At 39.3% G+C, this 24,632-nt stretch overlaps 1 protein-coding gene across 1 annotated transcript in view; it reads left to right on the top strand.

Annotated features, from left to right (window-relative positions):
• Positions 1-24,632, top strand: part of SYTL5 (synaptotagmin like 5) — a 52,301-nt gene that overhangs the window by 5,361 nt on the left and 22,308 nt on the right. Inside the window, exons 2-7 of the mRNA XM_008500321.2 lie at positions 3,867-4,082; positions 14,646-14,761; positions 16,162-16,294; positions 16,467-16,592; positions 21,948-22,083; positions 23,853-23,982. Coding sequence (XP_008498543.2) covers positions 3,867-4,082; positions 14,646-14,761; positions 16,162-16,294; positions 16,467-16,592; positions 21,948-22,083; positions 23,853-23,982 — 857 coding nt within the window. The remainder of the gene's footprint in view (positions 1-3,866; positions 4,083-14,645; positions 14,762-16,161; positions 16,295-16,466; positions 16,593-21,947; positions 22,084-23,852; positions 23,983-24,632) is intronic.

The following is a 24,632-nucleotide window of genomic DNA, read 5'->3' as shown; positions in this document are numbered from 1 at the left end:
AAAAACCCCAAAGTTACCACACTTGAGCATTGAATGTCTTGCCTCTTGCAGCAGTATAGCTATTCAGCTTTTCTGTATTTGTGAAATAAATGTTCTCTAGGTTGAAGCATACTATTAAGAAAAAAATGGATCTGTTAAGGCTTCTATTGCTTTTTTTCTCTGCAGGATTATAATGCTCTGGAGGCTGCATTTCTTAGGGAATGAGAGCCTTTGACTGCCTCGTGATGTTTATCATCAGTAGGGAAATCAGGCTCTGTTGGGATCTCTTTCATGCCTCTTGGAGACAGTGGGCAGCTGTGCCAAGAGCTTCACCTCCTTGCTGCTCCTTGGTTTGGGCTTTGTAGCACTGGGGTCTTTGCAGCCTGCATTATTTTTCCCCATCTTTTTAAGGCACTAGGATTTCACATTTTCTGGTTAGATGGGCTTAACCTAGCATCTGAGTAATTTCTTAAATTCTCTGTTGGCTAAATATTGTTTGTTATCATTTCCTGCTTTGATATTTTATATGGTTCTTTTAGGCCCCGTTTGGAAAGGCTCAGATTAAGTCATTCAGTATTGCCTGGAATACTAGTTACAACAGAACTCTTCTTCAATGCACTTGACATATTTTCACAGACAGTAGAGGGACCTTTATACAAATTCACACTTAGGGGAAAGGCTAAATACTCTGCTATCCTTGGCATTTAAAATTTCTTTTCAATAGTTATCTTCTACCAAACAGCTGTTGAAATAGATAGTTTAGAAACTTCAGGGTTCTTTTTTCTCCAGCAGCTTACTAAACTGGCTTTTGCTTATTACTGGGAGGGGACTGATAACAATTAATTCTTGTTTAATATTTGAGATTTGAAATGTCTAACTGCACAGTTAATTAGATTCCTTTAAAATTAAGAGCTCAAATGTTAGAATGGCAAAAGGAATTTCTGTGTTTATAATAAAGCTGATTGCTGTCTTGGGGGATAAAGGGTAGTGCTATGTCAGCCCAGAAAAACATTGCACTTACCCCTTTTCAGTATTATGTGACTAGTGCAGCTAAGCTGTGGTTGTTTAGAGGCTGTTCTGATGATGGATGTTTTTCAGATGTCTCACTTACCTCCTCCTATTCTTTCTGGTCCTTGAGACATTTCATTCTCTATTTTTTATACATACTTATGAGCAGTCAGGAGTTCAATTCAGTAATGAGTACAGGGGATCCCAAAAGAAAAGTCATGTCCAGTATATCTGTCCATACTTTGCTTGCTTTTTAGATTTTTTTTTTTTATCTGCTTGATTAAGTGAGTAGAGAAGATGTGGTTTGATTTATTTTACCTCAGTTCCCTGAAAGTCATCAAAGGTAGCTCTGTATTAAGAACCAAGAAAACCATTTCCAGAATTCATGCTCTTGGCAAATACACTGTCATCTGATAAGAATTCAAGATTTTGAATCACATAAACAATGGAAAATACTGTTGCAGTCACCACTACTGGATAGTAGGAATAATACCTTTCTAGTGTCAAAAGAATCTTGATAAGTGTTTCAACATGTTGATCTCTAAGCAAAATTGTGTTTAGAAATGCACTGTTTATTGTTTTGGGCCAATAGCAATTTCTTCATTTTAAATTGGGGCTCTGTAAAACACTGACTTTGTATCCAGAATTTGTATTGTGTGCATGAATATATATATCTATATAATTGGATACAGTGTGGGAGAGGAAGCATCCAAAGCAGAATGCAGAAATCTCTCTTGGGTAGAGGCCAACAGAAGAAAATGCTTGACAGGATTTGTAGTTGCTGCCCGGAGGGATTGGACATGGCCTTTTTCAAAGGCTGTCAGAGGTTGAGCATCCACAGGCCAGATGCAGCTGCTCAGCAGTTCATGGGATCCCAGTGGGAAGCAAAATGCTAGCCAACCTTTTAACAAAGCAGTGTATCCACAAATAACCTAATTCTGTCAGAGCTTAGTCCCCGGTGGACTAAGCAATGCTCCTGGCCTCCTTCACTGGGCTGCAACCTGTAATCTTTTATTGGATTTATCTTCCCAAAGTGCTTTTATTTACGACGGTTTTTTAGTGATCCTTAGGTGAAGCCAGGTTTTTTTAATCCCGCTTAAAACATCTCTGTGTCTCCAGAGATTATGATTTCAGTGAGCTGGAGTGCCTCATTGTAGAGGAAATCTGGAGTCTCTTGGCTGATGGCAGTGAATGAAGGGGAGCATAGGGGGAAGGGTGAGGGGATGAGGACACAGCAACATCCAGGCATGTAAAACTGAAAGAACTTAGCATCTGCTGAGCTGGAGCCCTGGGAAAGAGGTTTTCTGGAGTAGAGTAGAGTGTGGAAAGGGTTTGAAAGGATGGAGGAGCTTAAAAGAGGAGGGATTAGGGTTGGAGGGAGGCAGGAAAGAGCCTGGAGAGAGGAGGGGACCTGTAGGTTGAGATGATGGAGAGGATAAGAAGAGACTGGGGGTTGAGTGGATGGAGCTGCTGATAAGAAGTGTTCGGGGCATGTAACAATTTTGACCGCGAACAGGACAACAGTAGCAGTTGAGGGCAGTGTTTTCCCCCTCTTTTCAGCTACTGTGAGACCACACCTGGAATAGTTTCCAGTTTGGGGCTCCCCAAAACAGAAGGGGCATTGACATATTGGAGCAAGTTCAATGGAGGGCCACCAAGATGATTAGAGGGCTGCAGCACATGGCACAGACGGAGAAGCAGAGGGATGTGATGTGCTCCCTGTATTCAAGTCCTTAGTATCAGTGTAGCAAAAATGGAACCAGACTCTTTTTAGAAGTACACAGTGAAGGAAGATGCAATGAGAACAAGCTGGATTGTGAGAGGTTCTGGTTAACTATTAGGAAAGATTTTTGATTTGTTTTGTTGTTTGGTTTTCTTTTATTTATTTATTTTAAAATAAAACAGCATAAAATTAGCCAGATTCTGGACCAGGTGCCCATAAACATTACAGACTTTACTTGGAGTTAGTCTGTTAACTCAAAATCAAGTTGGACACAGCCTCAATCTAGTCTGGTTGGTCCTTCTTTGGCTGTGAGCTGAGACAAGGTGACCTTCAGTTGTCTCTTCCAACCTAGATAGTTCTTTGGGTTGGGGCCTGGAGAGGCTGTGGCATGGAAGGAAAAATTGTGGAGTTCAGGTCAGGAATAAGGCACATGGAGCTCTTAGTGAGAGGTTTCTGTTATGATGGGGTCTGGCACAATTTTTTTTTTTTAATCTGTTGTAAATACAGCAGTCAGAGGATCCAACTCATGCACCATTGAAAGGGAGCCTTCAAAATTAGGTATTAAATACAAATATTCTTGTCCTGCAGAGCTGTTATTCTGCAAGTTGCATTCTTTAAATTGATATTCTCTTTTTTATTGTGGTATCACAGTATAATACCAGTATCCATGTAGATGTTTTGGTTTGGCAGGGTTTTTTGACTTTGAATAGTTGGTGTACAATTGCATATACATTCCTAGCTAATTCTGCACTGGCACACTGTTCAATGCACTATAATTACAGAAAGATTTCTTTGGATGCAGAGGATGTTGTCAGTTTTGAGCTGCTGTTGGCCTGGGCTTGGCAGGACTTGGATTACTGATGAGGAACAAGCAAAGAAAGTTTACCAAATGTCCAGAACTGCTCAGCTGTCTGCAGTTACATAAACTGAGCTACCATAAGGTTTTGCTCCTGGCTGCATGTCTGAGAGGTGGAGGATAGGTTTTGTTATTCTTTGTCCTATGTGTTTTCAAAATAATACAGCAAATATAAAAAAAATCCATTTGTTTTGTATTTATTTGTGTCTTGCAGCTTTTAGCACTACACTGTAACCTGTTAAAAGGTCCTAGAGGTCACTGAGTTGTATCTCCGTATTGAGCAATTCTGTTTTCTTCTAGGAAATTGAAAAACGAGCTTCTGGAAGTGAGAAGGAAAGGTGGGAACCGCCACTGCCAACAGGACAACAGCAGGGTCTGCATTCGCTGCCAGAAAAGCCTGGGCTTAATCTTTGACAGAGGAGACCTGTGCCAAACCTGCAAACTCCGGGTTTGCAATACGTGTCGTGACGTGGGAACTGACGGGCAGTGGAAGTGCTCAGTGTGTGCCAAGATTGCGTAAGTTGTGTGGCTTCCACTGTCACAGTTACAGGTTACAGCTGTGTCGGGAATTCTGTGCCAGCGTTAACAGTTCCACACTTAACCATATGCAGAGCAAGGACTTGTCAGGTGGCTTTAGCTGCTGCACTATTCTCCATTACCTTTTTTCCCAGTTCCAAGCCAGTTTCAACTAGCTTGCTTTCTAAAGGAAGCTGCAAGCGTCATGAATACTAAGCTGCTGGTGGGAAGTACTCTGAAAATTACAGAAAAATCAGTTACAAGCCAATGACAGTCTATTCACATTATGAAGACATAAGTGTAAGAATCAAGTAATTTAAAATGAGCAAAAGTGAATTAAGTACAAGTGAGGTCTGTACGATGTGACTGATGTGGTAGGTGGATTTGTAAGGAAAGAGATGTTAGAACTGGGAGTACAGGCACTTAAATCCATGTTTCTATCCTTGCTTTACTTTGTTGTTTATAGTAACTGAATATCTCTGCATGAAGAGAGAGAGCTGTATTGCTAATGCCTCTGTTAGTGAGTGTTCCAAAGTAAATTGTGCTTTGGTGGAAGAGGGAACAAAAAGGATACATCTTCCCATTTCTCACTGTTGGAATATTATGTTGGAATGGAGAAAGAGGGTAGCAGATCACTATGCTGAAAAGCAGAGAATCGGTGTTCTAACATGAGATATCAAGTGAATAAATGAGAAGATATTTACTTGATATATAGAATCACAGAATTGCTTTGGTTGGAGAAGACCTTTAAGGTCATCAAATCTAGCTCTTAGCTGCCCAGTCCACCATTAAGCCAAGTCCCCAAGCACCTCATCTATGCATCTTTAAAATGCCTTCAGGGATGGTGACTCCACCACATCCCTTGGGCAGACTATTCCAATGTCTGAGAACCCTTCCAGTAAAGAAATTTTTTTTCCCCAAGTATCCAGCCTAAAACTCCCCTAGCACAGCCTGAAGTAATTTCCTCTTGTTCTATTGCTTATAACCTAGAAGAAATGACTGATCTTCACCTCACTGCAGCCTCTTTTGAGGCAGTTGTAGAGAGTGAGGAGGTTTCCTCTCAGCCTCCTCCTCTTCTCCAGACTGCACAATGCCAATGGCCTCAGCTGCTTCACCTAAGACTTGTGCTCTAGACACTTCATACAACTAGAAAAATAATTCACTTGATTGGGATGGTAATACGTTTCCTTATTTTTCACAGACCATCAAATTAATGAGCTTAGGGAGATAAGACTTTTTGTAAATTGCATAAGAGATGGAACCTAAATTGCTCGTTATGTCAGACTTTGACTAGTTAGCCAGTGCAAAACTAATGTAATAGGAAGTGGAGTTTTAGGGTTTGAGTCTTCCAACTTCAGCTTTAGAAGTTTAACATCTATTTTTATAGCTAGATGCCTTAACCTTCTCTGCAGCCAGAGGACAGGGTCTCACCTTTTAAGATGAAATATCTTCTACTGCTTGATTCTTTGGAATGATTTAAAAGTGGTAGGAGCCTGGGTTAGCTCCTTGAGTTTGTTTCAGCCAGTTCCTGAGATGATGTCAGTGTTGTGACATTCTGGAAATTATGAGATGCAGGTGAGGTGGCAGAATGAAGAATGACAAACACAATACTACTCTTTAAAAATGATGAAAGGAAGAATAAGAGATTCATTGACCCTGTCAAGTTACCTTTAATCTCTCTAAAAATGCTGAAACGAATTATTTCTGTGCTATTTGAAAGCTGAGAGGAGGTGACAGGATGATGAGTAAGAGCTAGCTCGAGAACAAATAATGTCAAAACCAATTTAATTTCCTTCTTTGATAGGGTGACAGACCTTGTGAAGAGAGGCGGACGTCTGTTGATGTCCTGCGACTTGACTTTGATGAACCTTATGATACTTTATAAATTCTCTTTTTTCTGCCATTCTAATAAGCTGATAAACAAGGGGAATTTTTCCCTGAAATAAATTCTGTCAGTGTCATTGCAGTGCAACATGGAAAATTAAAAAAAACTTCATTTTCAGAGTAGTTATGGTTCTTTTACTATAAAAAAAAACCCTAAACAAAACAAAGAAAATCCCAAACACCTAAAATCAAAACCTAAAACCAGAAGTGGTATAGAGCAGAACATTTTCTGGCTTTTCAGTGTCAAGTATTTTAGTTAAGGACTGATGCAGCAGATGAGTTTTCCAGTTACACCTGCAGGTGGCATGAAACTGAGAGGTGCTGCAGGCATGCTGAAGGACAGGATTAGGATTCATAGGGATGCTTAAAATTTAAAGTTGTAGTTTGAAGGGAAAACAAGTGGTGACTCCCTGCGGGCATGTGGAAGTTCTGTATCTAGGAAAAATGAAGCTGCAGAAACAGAGAATAAGGATAAAAGTAGTTTATGCAGCTGTTCCTTAGAAAAGGATCTGGGTTTGTACTGAATGAAAAGCTGAATGCAAGTCACCGTATTTTCCATTGTAGAAAAGTCCAGCATCACACAGCGATGTGCAAGCAGAATTATGGCCTGTAAAACACATGACATGGTCCTGTTTTATGTAGAGAACTAATCCCAATAGTTTTTTGTAACACACTTCATGTTGGCCCACTGGAGAAAAATCATGTTTACAAGCCTTGCACTTGAAATGTGCTGAGTAAAGGAAGAAGTCAAAAAATTTGGCTTAGGCCAACTGAGAATACTGAAAATAACCAAGCTTTAAATCAAAAAAATGCAGCTTCATTGAGGAGGCATGCAGACTATGTTGTATACTCACTTTGGATGAGAAAAGTAATGTGATGTTTAATTTATAGTGAGAGCATGTAGGTTAGGTGGTATGAGTACTGAATATAACTTGGAGAAGGTTCTTAAAGGCCAGTTGGATGTATCTCTCAGAAATGGTGACATCTGTAAAAATGGTTCCATCTGGGGGCTGAAAGAGGGATGAGGTAATTTCTCAAAATTACCCACAGTTTGTTGTAATTGTACTGCAATTCTGTATGCCAAACTGTGGTCCTAGCAATCACCTTGAAAACAAGTTCCCTTTGAAGCCTGCGTTATTACAGACCCCAGTCTCATTTGCTTGCAAAGTGCTAAACTTTGCATATGCTTAAGTTTTGTCCATGTTAGGTATCTTTATTAACCTGAAATATCTCGCTGTCCTTTCTGTTTGTTCATATGCAGTGTTACACAGTGACAGTAAATGATCTGTAAAATGCCTTGCACACTGCTAGAACTCCACAGAGAGATTATCTTCTGTGTGGGCAGTATAAAGATGAACATTTGAGAGCTATTTCAGGTAAATCGTTGTGTGTAATTTAAATTCTTTCAGTTCTGTTTTGCTCTGTCTCGCTGAAGCGAGAAATGCAGGGAAAAATTGGATTTTTAGGCTTTTAAAATTACATTTGAAGGAGAAACTGATTAAGTTACTGCAAATATGGCCTTTGGCAAGATTGAAAGGCAGATGGCAAGGAAAAGAAAATGAGAATCCAGTGTTAAGAGACAGTTATGTTCTACAAGTAGCAAACAAAAGGCAGGAAGAAGGGGAAAATCCTTTAGCTCTGTAGCACAGATCTGCATACAGTGCTTGTGTCTGTAAATTTGGATGGTTTTACCATGTTAGTGGCTTTGCAAAATGTGTTAGAAAATTAAGCACAGCCTTTTCTTTTACTAACCTTGATGAATGAGAGTAAGTTAAGATCGATATGAATATAGACTCTAGCACCTGCTGTGCTGTTATGTTAGCAGATGCAGTCTATACTGTTGTAATGTATGTTGTGTAATTTATGTGTAATTTAAATTACACACAACTGTATGTTGTCCTACATAGTGTGAGACCCTTAAAAGCCCGGGAGAAGGATTCATGGTCTTCGTGAACTCTTTCCACTTTTGGTGCTATACCAGTTCTTAGCTGTTCTGACAAATTCTCCTCATTCTACTAAGTGCAGGTTGAGGTGATGGTGATAGTAGTAACCTTCACAAGTCTTGTTATATAATCATCAGCAATACCTGTAAGAACGTGTTCAGAAGCATGATTTTCAGAACTGTTGGAAGTGACATCTGGTGTCAGGAGGTCTGATATTAGGTGTTAGCTAAGTTGTTCTGATAGTGGGTGTTGTCTGTGTCCAGTTCTAGGGCTCCCAACATAAGAAGGACATAGAGCTGTTGGAGGGAATCCAGAGGAAGGCCACAAAGATGGTTAGAAAGCTGGAGAAACTCTCCCAGTAAGACAGGCTGAGAAAGTTGGGATTTTTCAGCCTTGAGAAGGCTCCGGGGAGACTTCATAGGGGCCTTCTAGTACCTGAAGGGGACATAGAAGAAAGCTGGGGAGGGACATTTTACAAAGGCATGGAGCAATAGGGCAAGGGAGAACAGTTTTAAGTTTTAATTAAGGTATAATTAGATCAGATATTAGGAAGAAATTCTTTACTGTGGGGGTGATAAGACATGAGAACAGGTTGCCTGAGGAGTTGTGGATGCCTCCTTCCCAACAGTGTTCAAGGCCAGGTTGGATGGGGCTTTGAGTGAACTGGTCTTGTGGAAGGTGTCCCTGCTTATGGTGGGCAAGTTGGAACAAGATGGTCTTTAAGGTCCCTTCCTATTCAAACCATTCTATGATTCATTCAAAGAGAGTTGGCTAACAAGTACTACAGAAATTACAGCAGAGACCCCTCAAGTTACATAGACAATCCAAAAGGGTTGCTGAAACAAAGCCTGGCTTGTGACAATAGAAGAAAATTTAGATTATATCAGCCAGCTTCTACCTGTTGCTACATTCAATACATTTTCACATTTCCTTTCTTCTGAACACCTCAAGCCCTGCCTATCCATTCGTAGCATTCGTATCCAACTCATAGGAGTTCAGGAGAGCTGTAGTACAGCAAAAGGAAATTCTGTCACATAGCCTGGGATCAGATGTCACCATTGCCTTAAGATTTATGGTGGGGTTATGTCCAGTTATGGGAAAAAGAAAAAGAAAAAGAAAAAAAAAAGTCAGGAAACTGCAAATTTCCTGACTTTGACTTGAGGATCAGGTAATGTCAGGATGCCTAACTTTTAAGGATATGGTAAACTACAGTAATATTTTCTGAACATATATTAAAAAAAACCCTGAATAGTGGCTGTAGGGATGAGATACCTGTTTATTTAATAATGCAATATAAATGTTCATCTGTCAACCAAAATTTTTCATCTGGTGACAAGTGAATCTAACTCCTCTCTTCCAAAATAATTTTTAAAGTGTTTCATCTGCCATTTCACCAAAGTTAGACTTTCCTGAAAAACAACCTATGGTGATGGGGAAGCACATTAGAACACATTGTTACATTTGAAAACACTTTAAAAAAGAGATTTACTGAATTTGAGGAAGTATATTTGAATGTGAATAGTGAGAGATGTTCATCAGTATTTTGAGGTATAACAAACTGACACTGATATATATATTGTCTTAAAATTTATATATATAAATTTACTGAAGTTTACTTTATATATATATAAAGTTACTGAAAAAGGATATTCCCTTTAAATGCCCATAAAGAGAAAACTACTATTTGTTTTTTTTCTCCCTCATGGGAGTTATTGCCAGCTGGAATATAAAGTAAAAAGATAAAGCATTTAAAGGTAAAGAAGAGTCGGAGCTGAGTATTCTGACAAAATCTTAGTTCTACAGTTACTTTGGGTAGAGAACATGACAGTCTTTATTTATGTGACTCTCTGTATGATGGTCATGTTGTAGTGTTTATTGAGGTAAATTGAGCCTGTATATAGCAGTGCACTGATGAAAGAAGAAGCTTTCTGCTCCATTCCCTGCATGTAAGCAACTGAGATCATCAGGAGCTTCCAAACCTAGGTGCTAGAAGATAAACTTTCCATTAAGGACACTTATTTCCCTTGCATCTTAAAATGTGATGAGTCTATTTTTAAATTTTGCATCTAAAATGATCAAGAGGTTGAGGGAAATTCAGTTCTCCAAGCAGTCTGCTGACAAGCTGATTTTACATCTTGATGCTGTTTGTATTTCTTGTCACAGATGTGTCTAGGTATCTGCAAACAGTGCCTTTATTTTGATTGAATTCTTCAGCAAGATAAAATGCCCAGGATGGTCCAAGTTATTACAGCAAAAAAAAACCCCAAAAACTGTAATAATGGGAAAAATTTCTTCATCTTGGAAATCATTATATTGTCTTAAAATGTCATGAAAATTCATCAGTAAGATTTATTCCCATTAGGAGATGGAAAAAAGAGTAGTTTCAAATGTTTTGGTATGCAAATGATTTTCAGATTACTTATAATTTTATTTGAGTAACATCTAGGCAAGTTTGCCTTATTTTGATAGGGTCAAAAATTTCTATTTAATAGCCTCACAACATATTAAAAACCACTCTGGAATTAATTTATAATATAGAAAATACTTGTGGATTTTAATACATACAAAGATTAGTGTGTATGTTTTGGTATGTTCCTGTAAAGACTGCATTTTGGTCTTGCCATTTTTTTTTCCAATTTTTCATCCAAGGAGGAAGTAAACTGGAGGAATAGGAAAGGGAAAAAAAGGTAGACATAAATCTCCTCTGCAGTGAATGTGGGTTAGGCTAGGTGATCAAACAGATTATGAAACTGTTTACCCATATAGGTTTTTTTCCCTCAAAATAAATGATTAAAAGTTAAAAATTGGGGCTTTCCAACTTAAATCGATTACCTGGCAGTTGAGAACTTAACCATGTAATGTCTTGCATAAATGAGAGTGGAAAATAAGAAGTTGAGGTTTTGGCAGTTGTGGGCCACAGGTTACATTCAGTTTCTCAACTGAGCAGTGTGTTAGTGAAGTTAATCTCTTTGCTAGGAGATCATTGAGAGAGAAAAAGCCCAAAACCCTAACATATTCCCTCTCACATGATGATGTGAGTAGGTGGATCAGTAATTAATGTATAAGGACTTTAGCAGGTAAAGTAATTGGTACTAAACCTTTCTACTGGAACGTGGTTTTGCTTTGAAATTTTCCTAGGTGTTTTGAGTGTAGGAAAGAGCAATGATGCAAAAATTACTGCTATTACAATTTCTGACACTGTTTTCCTCCTTTCTAAAGCTACTGACTTCAGCATCTGTTGCACACTTTGGAAAGTCAATCTAAACACTGTTTTGGTAGAAGACTTTTTTTTTACTTTGTATACTACATGATAACTGTAAAGGGGAAGTAAAGAAAAGGCTTGCCTGTACCTTGACTTATAGTTAGTGGGGACCTTGGACCCATTTTAAAATGACAAAAAACAAAACTGCAAGGACTTATCAGTTGTAGTGTTGCAAAAACATCCTCATTTCTTTTCCCATTGAAACACTTATCTTTGTGGGAAGGGTTCATTTAAGTCATTTTTTATCAGAAAAAGATGATGTATTATCAGTAGGAAAGACAGTCTTTCTTTATCATAATTATAAATGCATTAAAATAATGTTATTAAAGACTGTGTAGGTCTTGCTCTTTGATTTTTGATTCAGAATGCCAAATGCCGTTATGAATTCAAATCTCAGTTCAGAGACTTAGGCTGGGCTATCATTTGATCTGAATTCAGTTGTATTTATGTATTGAATAAAATTGTTTTGATAGGCCCTCTTGACATATATGAATGATTAAGATAACACAAATACTAGTGTTTCTGTGAATTTTTCATTATACATGAAAAATACATCCAATATTAGCATACTAGAAATTCAAAATTACGAAGCTTATTTTTCCCCCCTTTGTTTCATTAAAATGTAATACTTTTGTACAGGTGATCTGTGGGTAAGAACGTGTTCACAGAAGGTGACTGCCACCTGAACTCAGGATCCCAAGACTGAGTAGCACTGATGACAGTAAGGACAAAAGTCTGAAGGGAAGGTTGAGGTTTCTAGACTTGTTCCATGCAGTGCTCACAATGGCTGGCTATTGATGGGTGTTTTTTCCCTTCACCATGGAAAGTCAATCACAGGATCAACTAGAAAGGTTAAGTACTTGATGTAAAAAAAATAAATATGTAATACTCCCTTTATTTGCTGACTGCCTCTATTGAGGGTGTTGTCTGTGCTTCACCTGAGACCTGTTTCACTTTGTGAAGTCAGAGCAGCCTGGGTGTGGGTCTCTTCAAAGCAGCCCTTCCCAATGTGTTGCCACCTCAATTTAAAATGCAGGTCTTACTACTGCTTAATAAGGTCAGCCAAATGAAGCAGATGGGCAAGTTAGTTTACCATCATCAGCTGAGTGGGCACACATTTGAGCCCCATCACTGTGGTGGATATTTAATGGTGGCAGATTACATCCTGCAGAGAAAGATAGCTAAGAGAAGTAGATTGCTTATTTATGCTTTGCCAAAAGTTACAGGGATCAATTGTTGTTGCCCAAATAGGTTCACTTATCTCTGTGAGGAACATGAGTATGGGGTCAGTAGTTATTGCTAGAAGGGGATAGCAGGAGGAGGAAGAGAATGTCCTCCTCCACAGTACTCCTGCCTCTTCCCTGACCTGGTGCCAGCCCTTCCCCTCTTGCAGGCTGCTTTGCTCCCAGAGTGCATCGTAGCAGAGGTTGGATTGGCAAGGGATGAGTGGGGACAGGGAGGGAGACTGATGGTGAGTTCTAAGGCTGTGGCTGACCTGAACCACAGTGGAGTGGAGGAGGAAAAGAAGGCCCTCTCCCAGGGATGGATGCTGGGAGGGGAACTCTTCTCTCCACCAGCATCTCCACCTTCCTTCCTTCCAGCAGCCTTCCATCCTCTCTTCCCAGCCTCCCCCCACAGCCACCCCAACCATCCTTCCCTTGGCTGCAGCTCTGTCAATCTCTCCAACCACTGTGACCCTCTGTGAGCCCTTGGTCCTGCTTCTGCAGGGCTGAGTCTCTCCCTATCATAGAATCATAGAATCATAGAATTGGCTGGGTTGGAAGGGACCTCAGAGATCATAGAGTCCAACCCTTGAACCAACGTTGCGTTATAAGGTTATCAGGATATAAGACATATATGGTAAAAGAAGCACACTTACCAGTCACTACCACCAGTCCACCCAGGCAGGGATCCCCTGGGCACTTGTGACACAGGGGGCATGAGATGCCTTTTTTCCCCTCATCACTGTTCACTTTTGGCCAGAAAATGTAGGAGGTGGCTCTCCAGAGACCCTGTGGCTGAGGGGCTGCCCCTTCATGACCCAAGTGGGTGGCACATTTCAGGGCTGAGTGTGGAAATAATTACAGATTTTGGCTTTTAAGTCTGTAGCTTTGTGCAAAGCAGCTTCCTGTGCTGCTGAAGCCCTGGGTGTAGGTTACACCTTCAAATTGTCCCAAGCTTGGAGGTGGTGAAGGTGCTTGTCTGGGGTGGGGAGTGCCTTCTGTGACCTTGATCAAGTCAAGATCAAGATATAGGCAATTAAAATCTTCTATTTCTATGCTTGCAGGCACATGTCTTTGGTTTTAACTTTTTTTTTTTTTTTTTTTTTTTTTTTTTTTTTTTTTTTTTTTTTTTATGCCTCCTGCAAAGGTGTGTGATTTGTTAATGGGTTAGGAATGACTGATAATATTGGGATCTTTTAACCAACAACAGGATTCTATTCTGTAGTTTTTAGTATTTTCCCAAGTCAGAATCTCCATGCAGGCATAACTCAAAAGTCATTTAATAGTGAAGATATTAATTAGTGCTCCAAATCTGTCTGTAGTAATTTTCATGCCCAAGATACTTAATGATTTCTGTTCTGGATTTGAAAATAGTTTTTTTTTTTTTTTTATTGAGCATAAAGTAAGAGGGAACATATCTGCAGCTAAATGAGTTTTTAATATAATTTTTAAGATTTGCTTATTTGTTTTTTATTTGAGTACTTAGGATTCTAGCCTTTTGCAATCAACTGTATGTAGTAGTGAGGCAGTAGAAATACTGATGCTTTGCCATGATGAAACTAATTCAGGAAAAGGCTAGCAATCAGCATGAAAACATACCTGTGGAAAACAGCAGTGCCACTACAGGATTTCTTTGTGGTTAGTATTGGTAAGGGAATTTGAAAACAGAAAAAGCAGCTTTATCCATAACAGTAGCAAAGACAGAAGTTCATTGCTCTGCACCTCCAGGAAACTGCATATAGTGGCACCACATGAAGCTTACAGATTAAAAATACATATAGTCCTGCATCAACATGCATACAGTTAGGCTGGGTCTGTGAATTGGTGACTTGGCTGGAGAAGCTTTGGTGAGGGTTTTTCTTCTTCCATCAAGTGTTGTTTCTACATCTCTTATCATTTTGGAAATAATGAAAACTGCCGCCAGTTTCCAAAGGAAATCCAAAGGACTAGGGAGATGGTATATTACATCTTTTCTGGGGAAATCTGGTAAATGTCATTGAAACACTTTTTGCCAAGTAGATTTCCATATACTGAAAATTACTTTTCATTCACTAAGCAAGATGATATTATTTTTCTGCTATATGTCCTGCTGTCCCAGGTGTTGCAATCAATCTCTTTATTTTGAACTGTGCAAATGTCCAGAGTTTGTGAGCATGATGGTTGAATGGTGACCTGAGGGCTTAAGCAGGCACTGTCATTGACCAAGATTGATAACGTCAATGTCTCTGGCTTTGTCATTTTCCCCATATAGGCAGCTATGGATAGTGACAGGAGAATGGTTTTTTGAAGAGAGAGCGAAGCGCTTCAAACAATCACATCTTCTTGGAACTGATGTTGTCAGACAGTCAATCCTACACAAATTCCCAGGTAGGGACCATGAGGGAGACATTTTCTTGTGCTTAATACATTCCAACCTTGTTCCTAGAGTGTTTGACTTGTATTTTATTCTTCAGTGTTAAAGGTGTCATTATAAATCAGTATTTGAATCTTAATTTGAGATTTGAGTATTACGATGTGGTGATTTGTGAATTATTAATATATAAGAAAGGTAAGGCACAGATAAATGAAGAATCTCTTTTATCCGTGGAGATAAAGAGCTGCTTAAAATCTCACAGTCCAAAACCATGGACAGTATTGCTCAGCTGCAAGAACAGTAGCAGAAACTCTAAAAGTTCCTCCTCAGTTCCTGCAGGAATTTTGGCTGTATGCAGAGATCTAGGTCCAGTCCTTTTCGCTTTGTCTCTCTTGTTTGTGATGGTGGTGTGTAAAAAGTATTCCTTTTCAACTTTTGAGTATGAAAGATGGATATTAACTGCCATGCTGTGTGCTGAAGCATGGGCTACATCCAGACTACTTGTTACTTCTCAGTTTTTGCTTAATTTTCCTTTTGCCCTGCTATCTCAAATAAATTGCACCTGCTCTTTCAGGTACAGCAAACAGCCTGGGCATCCTGAGCAAGCACAGCAAGTGTACCATGCCTGTGCACTGCTCTGGTACCTTGCATAGTACCACAACACCACTGGTTTAAGGAACAGGAGTTTTTCCTGAATGTTGGTGCTTCTGTCTCCACTTGATTATTTCACTCTGCATACAGAAAGTGTTGTTCAGGTAGTCTGTTTTCAGATGTAGCACTGGTCACTTTCAGTAGGAAGGTGATGGAGATGGGCAGCTGGCAGGAAGAGGGAGCAGGGAGCTTTCCCCTGCCATTGGGAAAGCGCCTGGTACGAATCTGCTGCTTGGCAAAATGCTGATCTTGACAAGATCTATGCACTTCAGAAGCTGTCAAACTGGTGACTGTCTGTTCTTTGGGTTTTGATATTATGTAGCCTACCAAGTGGGTATTTTGTAATTTTTTACTTTGTCATTTGAGATATTAAAATACATATACTTAAGCCTTTTTGCCCACACCTTGCTCCTAGAAGAACAACTGTTTTAATTAGGAAGACATCCTTTCATTTAACACAGAAATTACTGTCTACCACCAAATTAGGTGCTTTGGTTATTAAATGTCAGTGATAAATTCAGGAAGGTAGTTCAAGAAAAGAGTTGATAGGGAAAAGCATTGCAAGCTACTTTAAGTTTTCTATTTAATTGAAATGAAAAACCCAAGAAATCCCCCAAGGTTTTTTTTCATGTTATGTTATCATATGCTTTTGTTTAATATTGAAAAATGGAAAATTTGTTTTTTAAGGATGTTTGACTTTTTGTTGACTGTGCTGAGTCTGTGCAAAGATTCACTTCTTTTTTTTCCCCCCTCTCCATTGAAGAAACAGTTTCCAGTAAGGATGAAGGAAGAGCATGTAAAGATCAGCCCCAAGAGAATGAAGAAAAAAGGCCAGATGTACCAATCTCCACCACAACTGGGCATAAATCAGTCTTCAGCAGACCTAGAAAGATCGGGTAAAGCTTTTTCTTTTGGAAACTGATAAGTTCGATAACAGCTGTATACAATTGGATGTTATTGCTTTTGAGTTTTCCCAGGGTTCCACATTGGCCTATTTTTATCAGGCTGCTATTTTCCTGGGAAAAAAATTTGCAGCCTTTAAAATCTTTTATTCCCTGTCTTCATCAGGAAAGTACTCAGGGGGGCTACCAAAGGAGAAATTATGAGTGCAAAAGATGAAGGTGAAAGGAACACAAGCTCAGAAGCTGAAACCCAAAGTGTGCGCAGTGGCAAGTCAACACCTTGCTCTGAGAGGTGAGCATCAGGAATCTGGTTCAGTTTAGGCTGGGGTTGACATAGAGGTGTGTGCCAGTTCTCTGTGCTGCACATTGCCTTTGGATGCTCAGCATTAATACAATCTGAAAAGCAAAACAACCCCCCCCTGCAGATTATCTCTATCCATCTTCCTTTTTCTTCTTGGATTTTCCAGATGATTGCTGTCAGTATGTTTTTCATTTTCTTGATTTTAATTGATGAGTTGTGTTAATGTTACAGAGCTGAGACCCTTTGTTCTGAAGTTTTTATTCAGTAATGACATGGTAATTGATTATAATTTATATTTTCTTCTTCAGAGGCTCTGTTTGCCCATAATTATTGTCTCACTTATTTCTTACAGAATTCCATTTATCATTCTTCTGGGCTTTCAAGACCTCTACTGTTACCTCTATTGACAGTATTATAAAATGACAGGTGCAACATTCTCCTCATGTCCCACCAGCAAAATGAAGCCAAAAATAGTTTGCTTTTTTCTTGTTCAGTTGAACAGATCACACTGGACGTAGACCTAGATTCTTTGCTCAAGTGCACACTTAGAAATTTAAGAATCTAGATTGGAAAATAACAGTAATCTGGGGCAAGATCCAATAGAAATGTCTTCAGCAGTGTCCCTGAGAGATTCCAAATAGGTGTACAGGAAAATAGGATATCGGGTAAAAAGAACATTGTAAAGTTTAATTCATAGAATCATAGAGTGGTTTGGGTTGGAAGGAACGAGGAAGCTGTCCTTGAACACTTCCAGGATGGAGGCAGCCACAACTTCCCTGGGCAGCCTCTTTGGGTGTCTCACCACTCTCACAGTGAAGAATTTCTTCCTAATGTCCAACCTGAATCTGCCCTTATCCAGTTTAAAGCCATTACCCCTTGTGCTGCTGCTACATGCCCTTATAAAACTTCACGCACACACACCCTAGCTTTGTTGCAGGCCCCCTTCAGCTACTGAAAGGACAATATGAGGTCCCCCCAGAGCTTTCTCTTCTCCAGGCTTCACCCTTAGATGAGTCTTGTTTAAGCAATAACTTGCTTCACTTTGCTACCTACAGTTCAAAAACCCATCTGATGGATGGTTTGCAGCATGCCTACAGGTGATGGTGACAGGCTTCTTAAAAGTCATGATTTTATTTTTTTCAATGGATGGTGCAGCACTTACTAGTCAAATCAGCTCTAAATTAAACTCTTCAGCTAAACTCTTCACTAATTTTTTTTTTTTTTTCACTGAGCTAACTAGGCCTTCTGAATCTAACCAGATTCCTACCCATCTTTGAGATCAGAAGTAGTATTTTTTCTCTTCTTCTGGATTAATTTTACTCTTTCTTGAATAGAGTAGAGGTGTGTGAAGGATCTGAGAGACAAAACTCAGGATTCTGGTGTCTGTGCTACTTAAAACCAAGGTTATGAAATACTAAGTAACTTTCTCCAAGAATTTACCAGAACAGGGATGATGTTTGCAAGTCACCAGTGCAGCAGTTTTCATACGCCAGACTGCAAGAAACTTCTATCATGCAATTAACCATAAATGAAGCAAAACATTTTTCTTTGTGCATTTGAGTTCAGCACCTGGTAAACTCTGTGTGCAGGCTTAGGAGGATAAACAGAGTGAAGTTCTATGTAAGAAGAACTTTCATGTTTTCTTTTCTTGCTTGACTTTCACACAAAGCATTGATTTCATGCTTTCTCCCAGAGCCAGAGATTTATTAAATTAGGGCTACTGAGTCATTATGGCAATTTCCTTCTCTACCCATTGTCTCATCCTCACCTGGCCAAATTGATGTCCTTTGTCAAAGCCCATAGCTACCCAGCTTTGTTGCCAGGAGATGCTTTTGGTAGGGGCAATAAATTATTGTACTGTCTATGGAAGACAAGGCACCTTCTAAATATTAGTTTGTGGAAGGATTGAGGAGCAGCTCATATTTTGCAGCAGAGGGGTAATTCTTGTCTTGTACATGAATAGCTTTATACTTTAATTACATATTTGAAGAAATTTGATTTTGCTCATCTATTATTTACAGAACTGAGTAGTAATTACTTAAAAATAACAGCAGAGTTTCCCAGGTTATGCTCTATAACTGTCTCGAGTTTCAAAATAAAAGAATAAAACAATGTCTTGTTGTTTTAGCCATCCTAGATTTTCCTGCATATCTGTTTTTTGTAATTGCCCTCGTTATTTTAGCCACATCGCCAAAACTGATGATATTTCACCTATCAAGAGGAAACTGGGAGAGAATTTTTTTTTCTTTAGAAACATTTTGGTTTCAGAGAAGATGTGCTGAGCTGGGAACAGGGAGTCCCAGGCCATGGGTCCATCCCTTTTTCTGGCTTATTTCTACTCCAGCAAAAATGTTTGCTGATTTTGCAGCTCAATGAGCTATAAGGCTGCATCAGGATACTTCTAGGAGAACTAGTACAGGAATTTCAGGCTTATCTACACAGGCACACTACCTGATACTAACAGAAATGCCTGGCATAGTCAAGTCACAACACTATTATACTATTGTTGTCTGCTTAATATGTGCATAAAATATGTTAAACTCCTCTCTAATGGGAGACTGAAATAAGGGCAAACAAAGTGCAGGAGAGGTACCTTTAGATGCTTGCTGTGCAAATGCTCAGCCTGACTGATGACTCCTCAGAACCCCTTGTAACACATTTTCAAATTTTTTATCCAGCCCACTGTTACTTCTGAAAACTTCTCTTCATTTACATCCGTTTACACAGTGAGAAAAAAAAATCTGGAACAACAATTTTCGTGAAAGAAAGTCACAACAATCCATCAGAAGTGGTGTGATATGCAATGAAACTCGAGTTTTAAACATTTTGGCTACTTGCCATACAGTGGCAGGTTTATAAATTAAGGGGCACATGTCCAGCTCCAACAGCTCTGATGAAATTCAGGTGACTGCCAGTAACCTTGATTTTCTAACTTTGCATCACCAAAGAAGCATCTTTATGTGAACAGGTAGGACTAAAATACAACCAAAACACTTTTAGTAGGATTTGTTGGTCACTAGCTCATCAAATTAAAAGGCAGCAGTGCATGTACATGAAGTGCACACACATAAGAGCATGTTTATTTTGCATTATGTACAGCTGTCAATGTATGAAATTGGATACTAATTGCTAGGAAAGGTACCATATAGTCACTAAAAGACAAAAACATGGTCGCACAACATTTGTAAACAGTCCTGTTGTCTGGGGCTTTCCTCTGTATTCCTTGCTTTCTGTAAATCCACCAATATGGATTCAGTAGTGGTGAGATGGGAGCTGTTGTGTTCCAAAGTATTTTTTCTCAGTTCGGCAGTAATTCTAATAAACATTTCCATTCTGGTGGATAAGATTTTTACTGCAGTTACTCTGTGATATGACAACCTAACAAAGTGAAGATGAAATTTGAGCGTTGTCCTGCACAACAAAGATGCCCACAGATCTGTAATATTTATTAGGCAAGATTATTTTGGCTGAAAATGTACTTTAAATTCAAAAAAATGTCTGCAGCAAATTTCCACTATTATTCTCCTTTGACAGTGTGTTTTCTATATAGAAAAGACTGCAATTCATATTTACCAGTAATATATATATTTTTTTCAAAGTAGCAAGTAGGAATGTATGCAGAACTGTTACAGTCCTGGAAGAATTTTTGACATTTCTGCAAATTGTGAAGAAAAATGAAAAAAATTGAATTGAATTGATTGAAAAATGAAAAGTTTGAAAAGTGGAGAAAGAAGAGATTAACCCAGAACTTTTTACTGCAATTACTGAAATTTTAAATCAAATTTCAAATGAAAAAAACCACTTTAATTGAATATATGTTGAAATACTTTTAAAAATAATTTTAAAATTTTTACAAGAGGTCAAAAATGTGCAACAACTTGCCCTTTCTAATCCTCAGTGTTCACATGGACTAGTCAGTGTTGTCAAATAGAAAAAGTCTTGTGGAAAAAAATCTGCTTGTCATGGTATTAGACAGCAATTAGGTTCAGGTATGTTGAACTTGTCACTTTTACTAACAGGAATCCTGGCTAAAAGATTTGTCCAGCTTTCCTAGCTTTGCAAACTGGCTGAAAGACTCAACCAGTTTGGGTCTAGAGTCATTATTGCAATAGGACAGTGAGCAAGTTGTTTTTCAGGAAAGCAGGTGGCTGTGGATTTTAGACTTTGTAGAGACAGTGCTGGCATTACCATCAGCTGCAGAAGTCGCCAGAACAATCTTATCACCATAGTTTTCCTTTAAACCAAGAAGCAGCCTGGCAAGGGAGTGTGTGAGTTGTCAAGTTTGCTCTTAGGATGTGAATGCAGTTTTCAATAAGCACGGATAAATGCAGCCTCTGCAGCCTGGGGAAAAGACACATTTCATAGAATCACAGAATCATAGAACATTAGAGATTTGAAGGGACCCTGAAAGATCATTGAGTCCAACCCTTCTGAGAGGGCAGGGTCACCTACAGGAGGTCACAGTGGAACATATCCAGGTGAGCTTTGAAGGTCTCCAGGGAAGAGCCACAACTTCCCAGGCCAACCTGTGTCACCCTCACAAGGAAAAAAATTCTTCCTTTTATATATATGGAACTGCCTATGATCATGTTTGTAACCATTACCCCTTGTCCTATTGTTAGTCACCCCTGAGGAAAGTTTGACTCTGTCCTCCTGGCACTCACCCCTTACATATTTATAAACATTGATGGGTCCCCCCTCATTCTTCTCCAAGCTGAAGAGCCCCAGCTCCCTCAGCCTTTCCTCATAAGGGAGATGTTCCACTCCCTTCATCATCTTGGTCACTCTGCACTGGACTCTCTCAAGCAGTTCCCTGTCCTTCTGGAACTGAAGGGCCCACAACAGGACACAATATTCCAGATGTGGCCTCACCATGGCAGAGTAGAGGGGGAGGAGAACCTCTCTCAACCTATTAACCACTCCCCTTCTGATGCACCCCAGGATGCCATTGGCCTTCTTGTCCACAAGGGCACATTTCTGGCTCGTGGTCATCCTTCCATCCACCAGCACGCCCAGGTCCCTTTCCCCTGTGCTGCTCTCCAACAGCTCAGTCCCCAACCTGTACTGGTACCTGAGGTTGTTCTTTCCCAGCTGCAAGACTTGGGCTATTCACAGTTCTGGTAGAAGTGTTGAAAACAAGTGTATGCATCCAGTAACTGTAATTCACCCTTGTCTGTGCTCTCCTTTCCAGGTGCCCATTTCCTTGAAATGGATCACTCAGTTCATCCAGGGCAGCGTTATTCTAGTAGAATGTTAGCATGGCCATTTTCTTGCAGCAGTTTGCTAGATGGGTTGCTGTGGTCTGCCCAAAGCAATAACACTTCCATACTTCTCTGTCCACCCCAGAGGGACCACTTTTTTACTGAACAGCAGCAGTGCAGGGGCAGTGGGTGCTGTGAACAGAGGAAATGTTTCCCTACCTTCTTCTCTCCCCAGGTCTCCAGCACTCAGCACACGCAGCATGACCGCAGATTACAGCAGGGTGAGTACATTGGGGCAGAGCTAACACCCCTACAAGGTGAGTTGGATGGAGTCTGCCCTGTTAGATCCATTTGTAGCCTAGAAAGGACAAGCCTGACAGAGAAGATTTTGTTTCTTCCTTATCTCTACTGAGACGGGGGGAGATCGCTACTAGAACAGAATTTTGTCATGCTCCATGAGGGATGGTTTTGGTTTGGCAAAATGTAATGTCTAAATACGTCTAAAAATTGCTGTTGATGTCTGTCATGGCATAATGAGTTACATAGATTCTGAAGTGGGAATTACAAGGGATGAGAGAAAGCATTTCTGGCACTTCAGAGCCTCGACTAAGTGTTGTGAACTAAAGATCATAGAATCATAGAATTGGCTGGGTTGGAAGGGACCTCAGAGATCATTGAGTCCAACCCTTGAACCACCGTTGCGGTTGCTAGACCATGGCACTGAGTGCCACATCCAGTCTCTTTTTCAATATCTCCAGGGATGGAGAATCCACTACTTCCCTGGGCAGCCCATTCCAATGCTTGATCACTCTCTCCATAAAGAAATTCTTTCTAATGTCCCTTTCCAGCATGCAGTGTTCAGCATGCTCCCACTAGCTTCAAAAGGAGATCTTTCAAGCTTAGCACTTGCAGAAAATCAGGATTTTTTTTTTTTTGATTTGGCCACTGGACCCTGCATAATTTATGGCATAACATAAAATGTATGCTAAGCACTTTATCAAAATGAAAGGTGGGGTTCCTCTTACCTGCTGTTAGGCTTCTTGGGATGAAAGTGGACACATCTGAGTCTATTTTGTAATCAGCAGAAGGATATGGCTCCTCTAGCCACAAGCAGACACTCTTCTTTCCCAGACAGCCTGCTTTTCAAGCAGTTCTCCTGGCTGTGCTCTAACACACCCACCCCAAATTCATTTCTGTCACCCCTCTTAAGAAATCAGGGTAGTACTGGCAAGATATTTCAAATCACCATGACTTAAGTGTACAAAGAAAACAAAATCTATAGTCAAAGGTAATGCTGTTTACCATTTAATGTTTAAAAAAAAAGTAGATGAGCATGAGATCAGAGCCCCATTGGATGCATCAGATTTTTTCTAGCTTCCAAATATTTGGTAACATATTAACATATTATCTTTTCTAATAAAAAAGTAAGTTAGTATATACGAAGGGAAGTTTCAGGAGCTGTAAAAAGATTAATAGTTTTTTTTAATTTATATTTTTGTTGGCATACAAATTGACATGATTTTGTGCATTAGGTTTTGTTGAAAAAAGCCAATGCATTTAATTTAGATGGACTTATGTCATTAGCTGTTCCTTTTCAGGAAGGCAAAAAGTCATAATGATACCAAACATATTTATTTATGTTTGCCCCCTTTATTTAAGGGGTTAAATTGCTATAATTTAATTCATGCAAGTCCATTTGGACTGAAATTATTATACTGGTAAAAAACCTTTTTTAATATAAAAATTTCCAAGCTAAGTGAACTTCTAATAGATTTTAGTGATTCACTTCCTTCCTCTCAATCCAGATTCATTCTCTGATTCTTCAGCTGCAGACTCAGAATGTTTGCATGATTATATCTTGGAGCAATTTTATGCATGATCTGTTGTAAGCAGAGAAGATTAAATTGTAATCTAAATATATTCAGAAATAGACTGGATGCTAAAGTAGCTTTGGAATTCTGGGAGCTAATAGAAATTACGCTTCTCTAGACTGATAGAGAATAAGTTTGCTTTTTGTATTTATGGGTTGTGCATTTTTCTTACTGAGCAGGACACTGGCTTAGAAAATGGCATGATTATTCCAGCAAGTGAAAGTGTACCTGAAGATTTAGTAAAGAAGCACTGTAGGAAAGTGTCTGGAACACCTTCCATTGCAGTTTCAAGGGTATCTTTGTCATCAGGCAAGTATGAGGTCTTTTTCTCCTTTCTGCTGTCAGTGGATTATTCCTATTCTTGTGACTCTGCTCTTTTCATTTTTAAAACACTTTGGAAGACCAGATGTTTCATAAATTTATTTATATTAATTCTCCCTAAAAATTTTCCCTATTACTAACCAACCTTGTACCACTCCACAAGTTTTATATTGGAAAAAACGGTAAACCTAACCCCAATAATGTTGGCACAATGTTAATATTAGGTAAATTATATACTCTTAGAATTGTTACAAGATTTCATTTATAACTGTGCATTGTTAAATTAGTCCTTTGTGTGGTAAACTCTATAAAATACTACCTATCTCCAATCTGTACAAAATACTACTGTGCTGCTGCCATTACATTTCGTGCCCACTTTGCCCAAAAGCAAATTTGGGAAACAAAAAGCTGTGAGAGAACAAATCCCTTGTGGACTTCATGACTCTTCATTTTTTTATGTCATGCTCTAAACCAGTCAGCTGTAATTTATCTCATTTCATTGGAGGCTGTAAGGTAAATGAGGCTTGCACAGGAAGATGCTATCAGAGCCACTTTGCGACAGAGGGTGGAGATCCTGCTGTTCCTACCTGAAATAGGAGGCAGGAGCATCCTGCACTCTCCTACTTCTCCCAGGCATT

The sequence above is a fragment of the Calypte anna genome, chromosome 1 (genome assembly GCF_003957555.1).
Source record: "Calypte anna isolate BGI_N300 chromosome 1, bCalAnn1_v1.p, whole genome shotgun sequence".
Lineage (NCBI taxonomy): Eukaryota > Metazoa > Chordata > Aves > Apodiformes > Trochilidae > Calypte > Calypte anna.
Note: the sequence above shows the minus strand (reverse complement) of the source record. Positions and strands in the feature narration are given on the sequence as shown.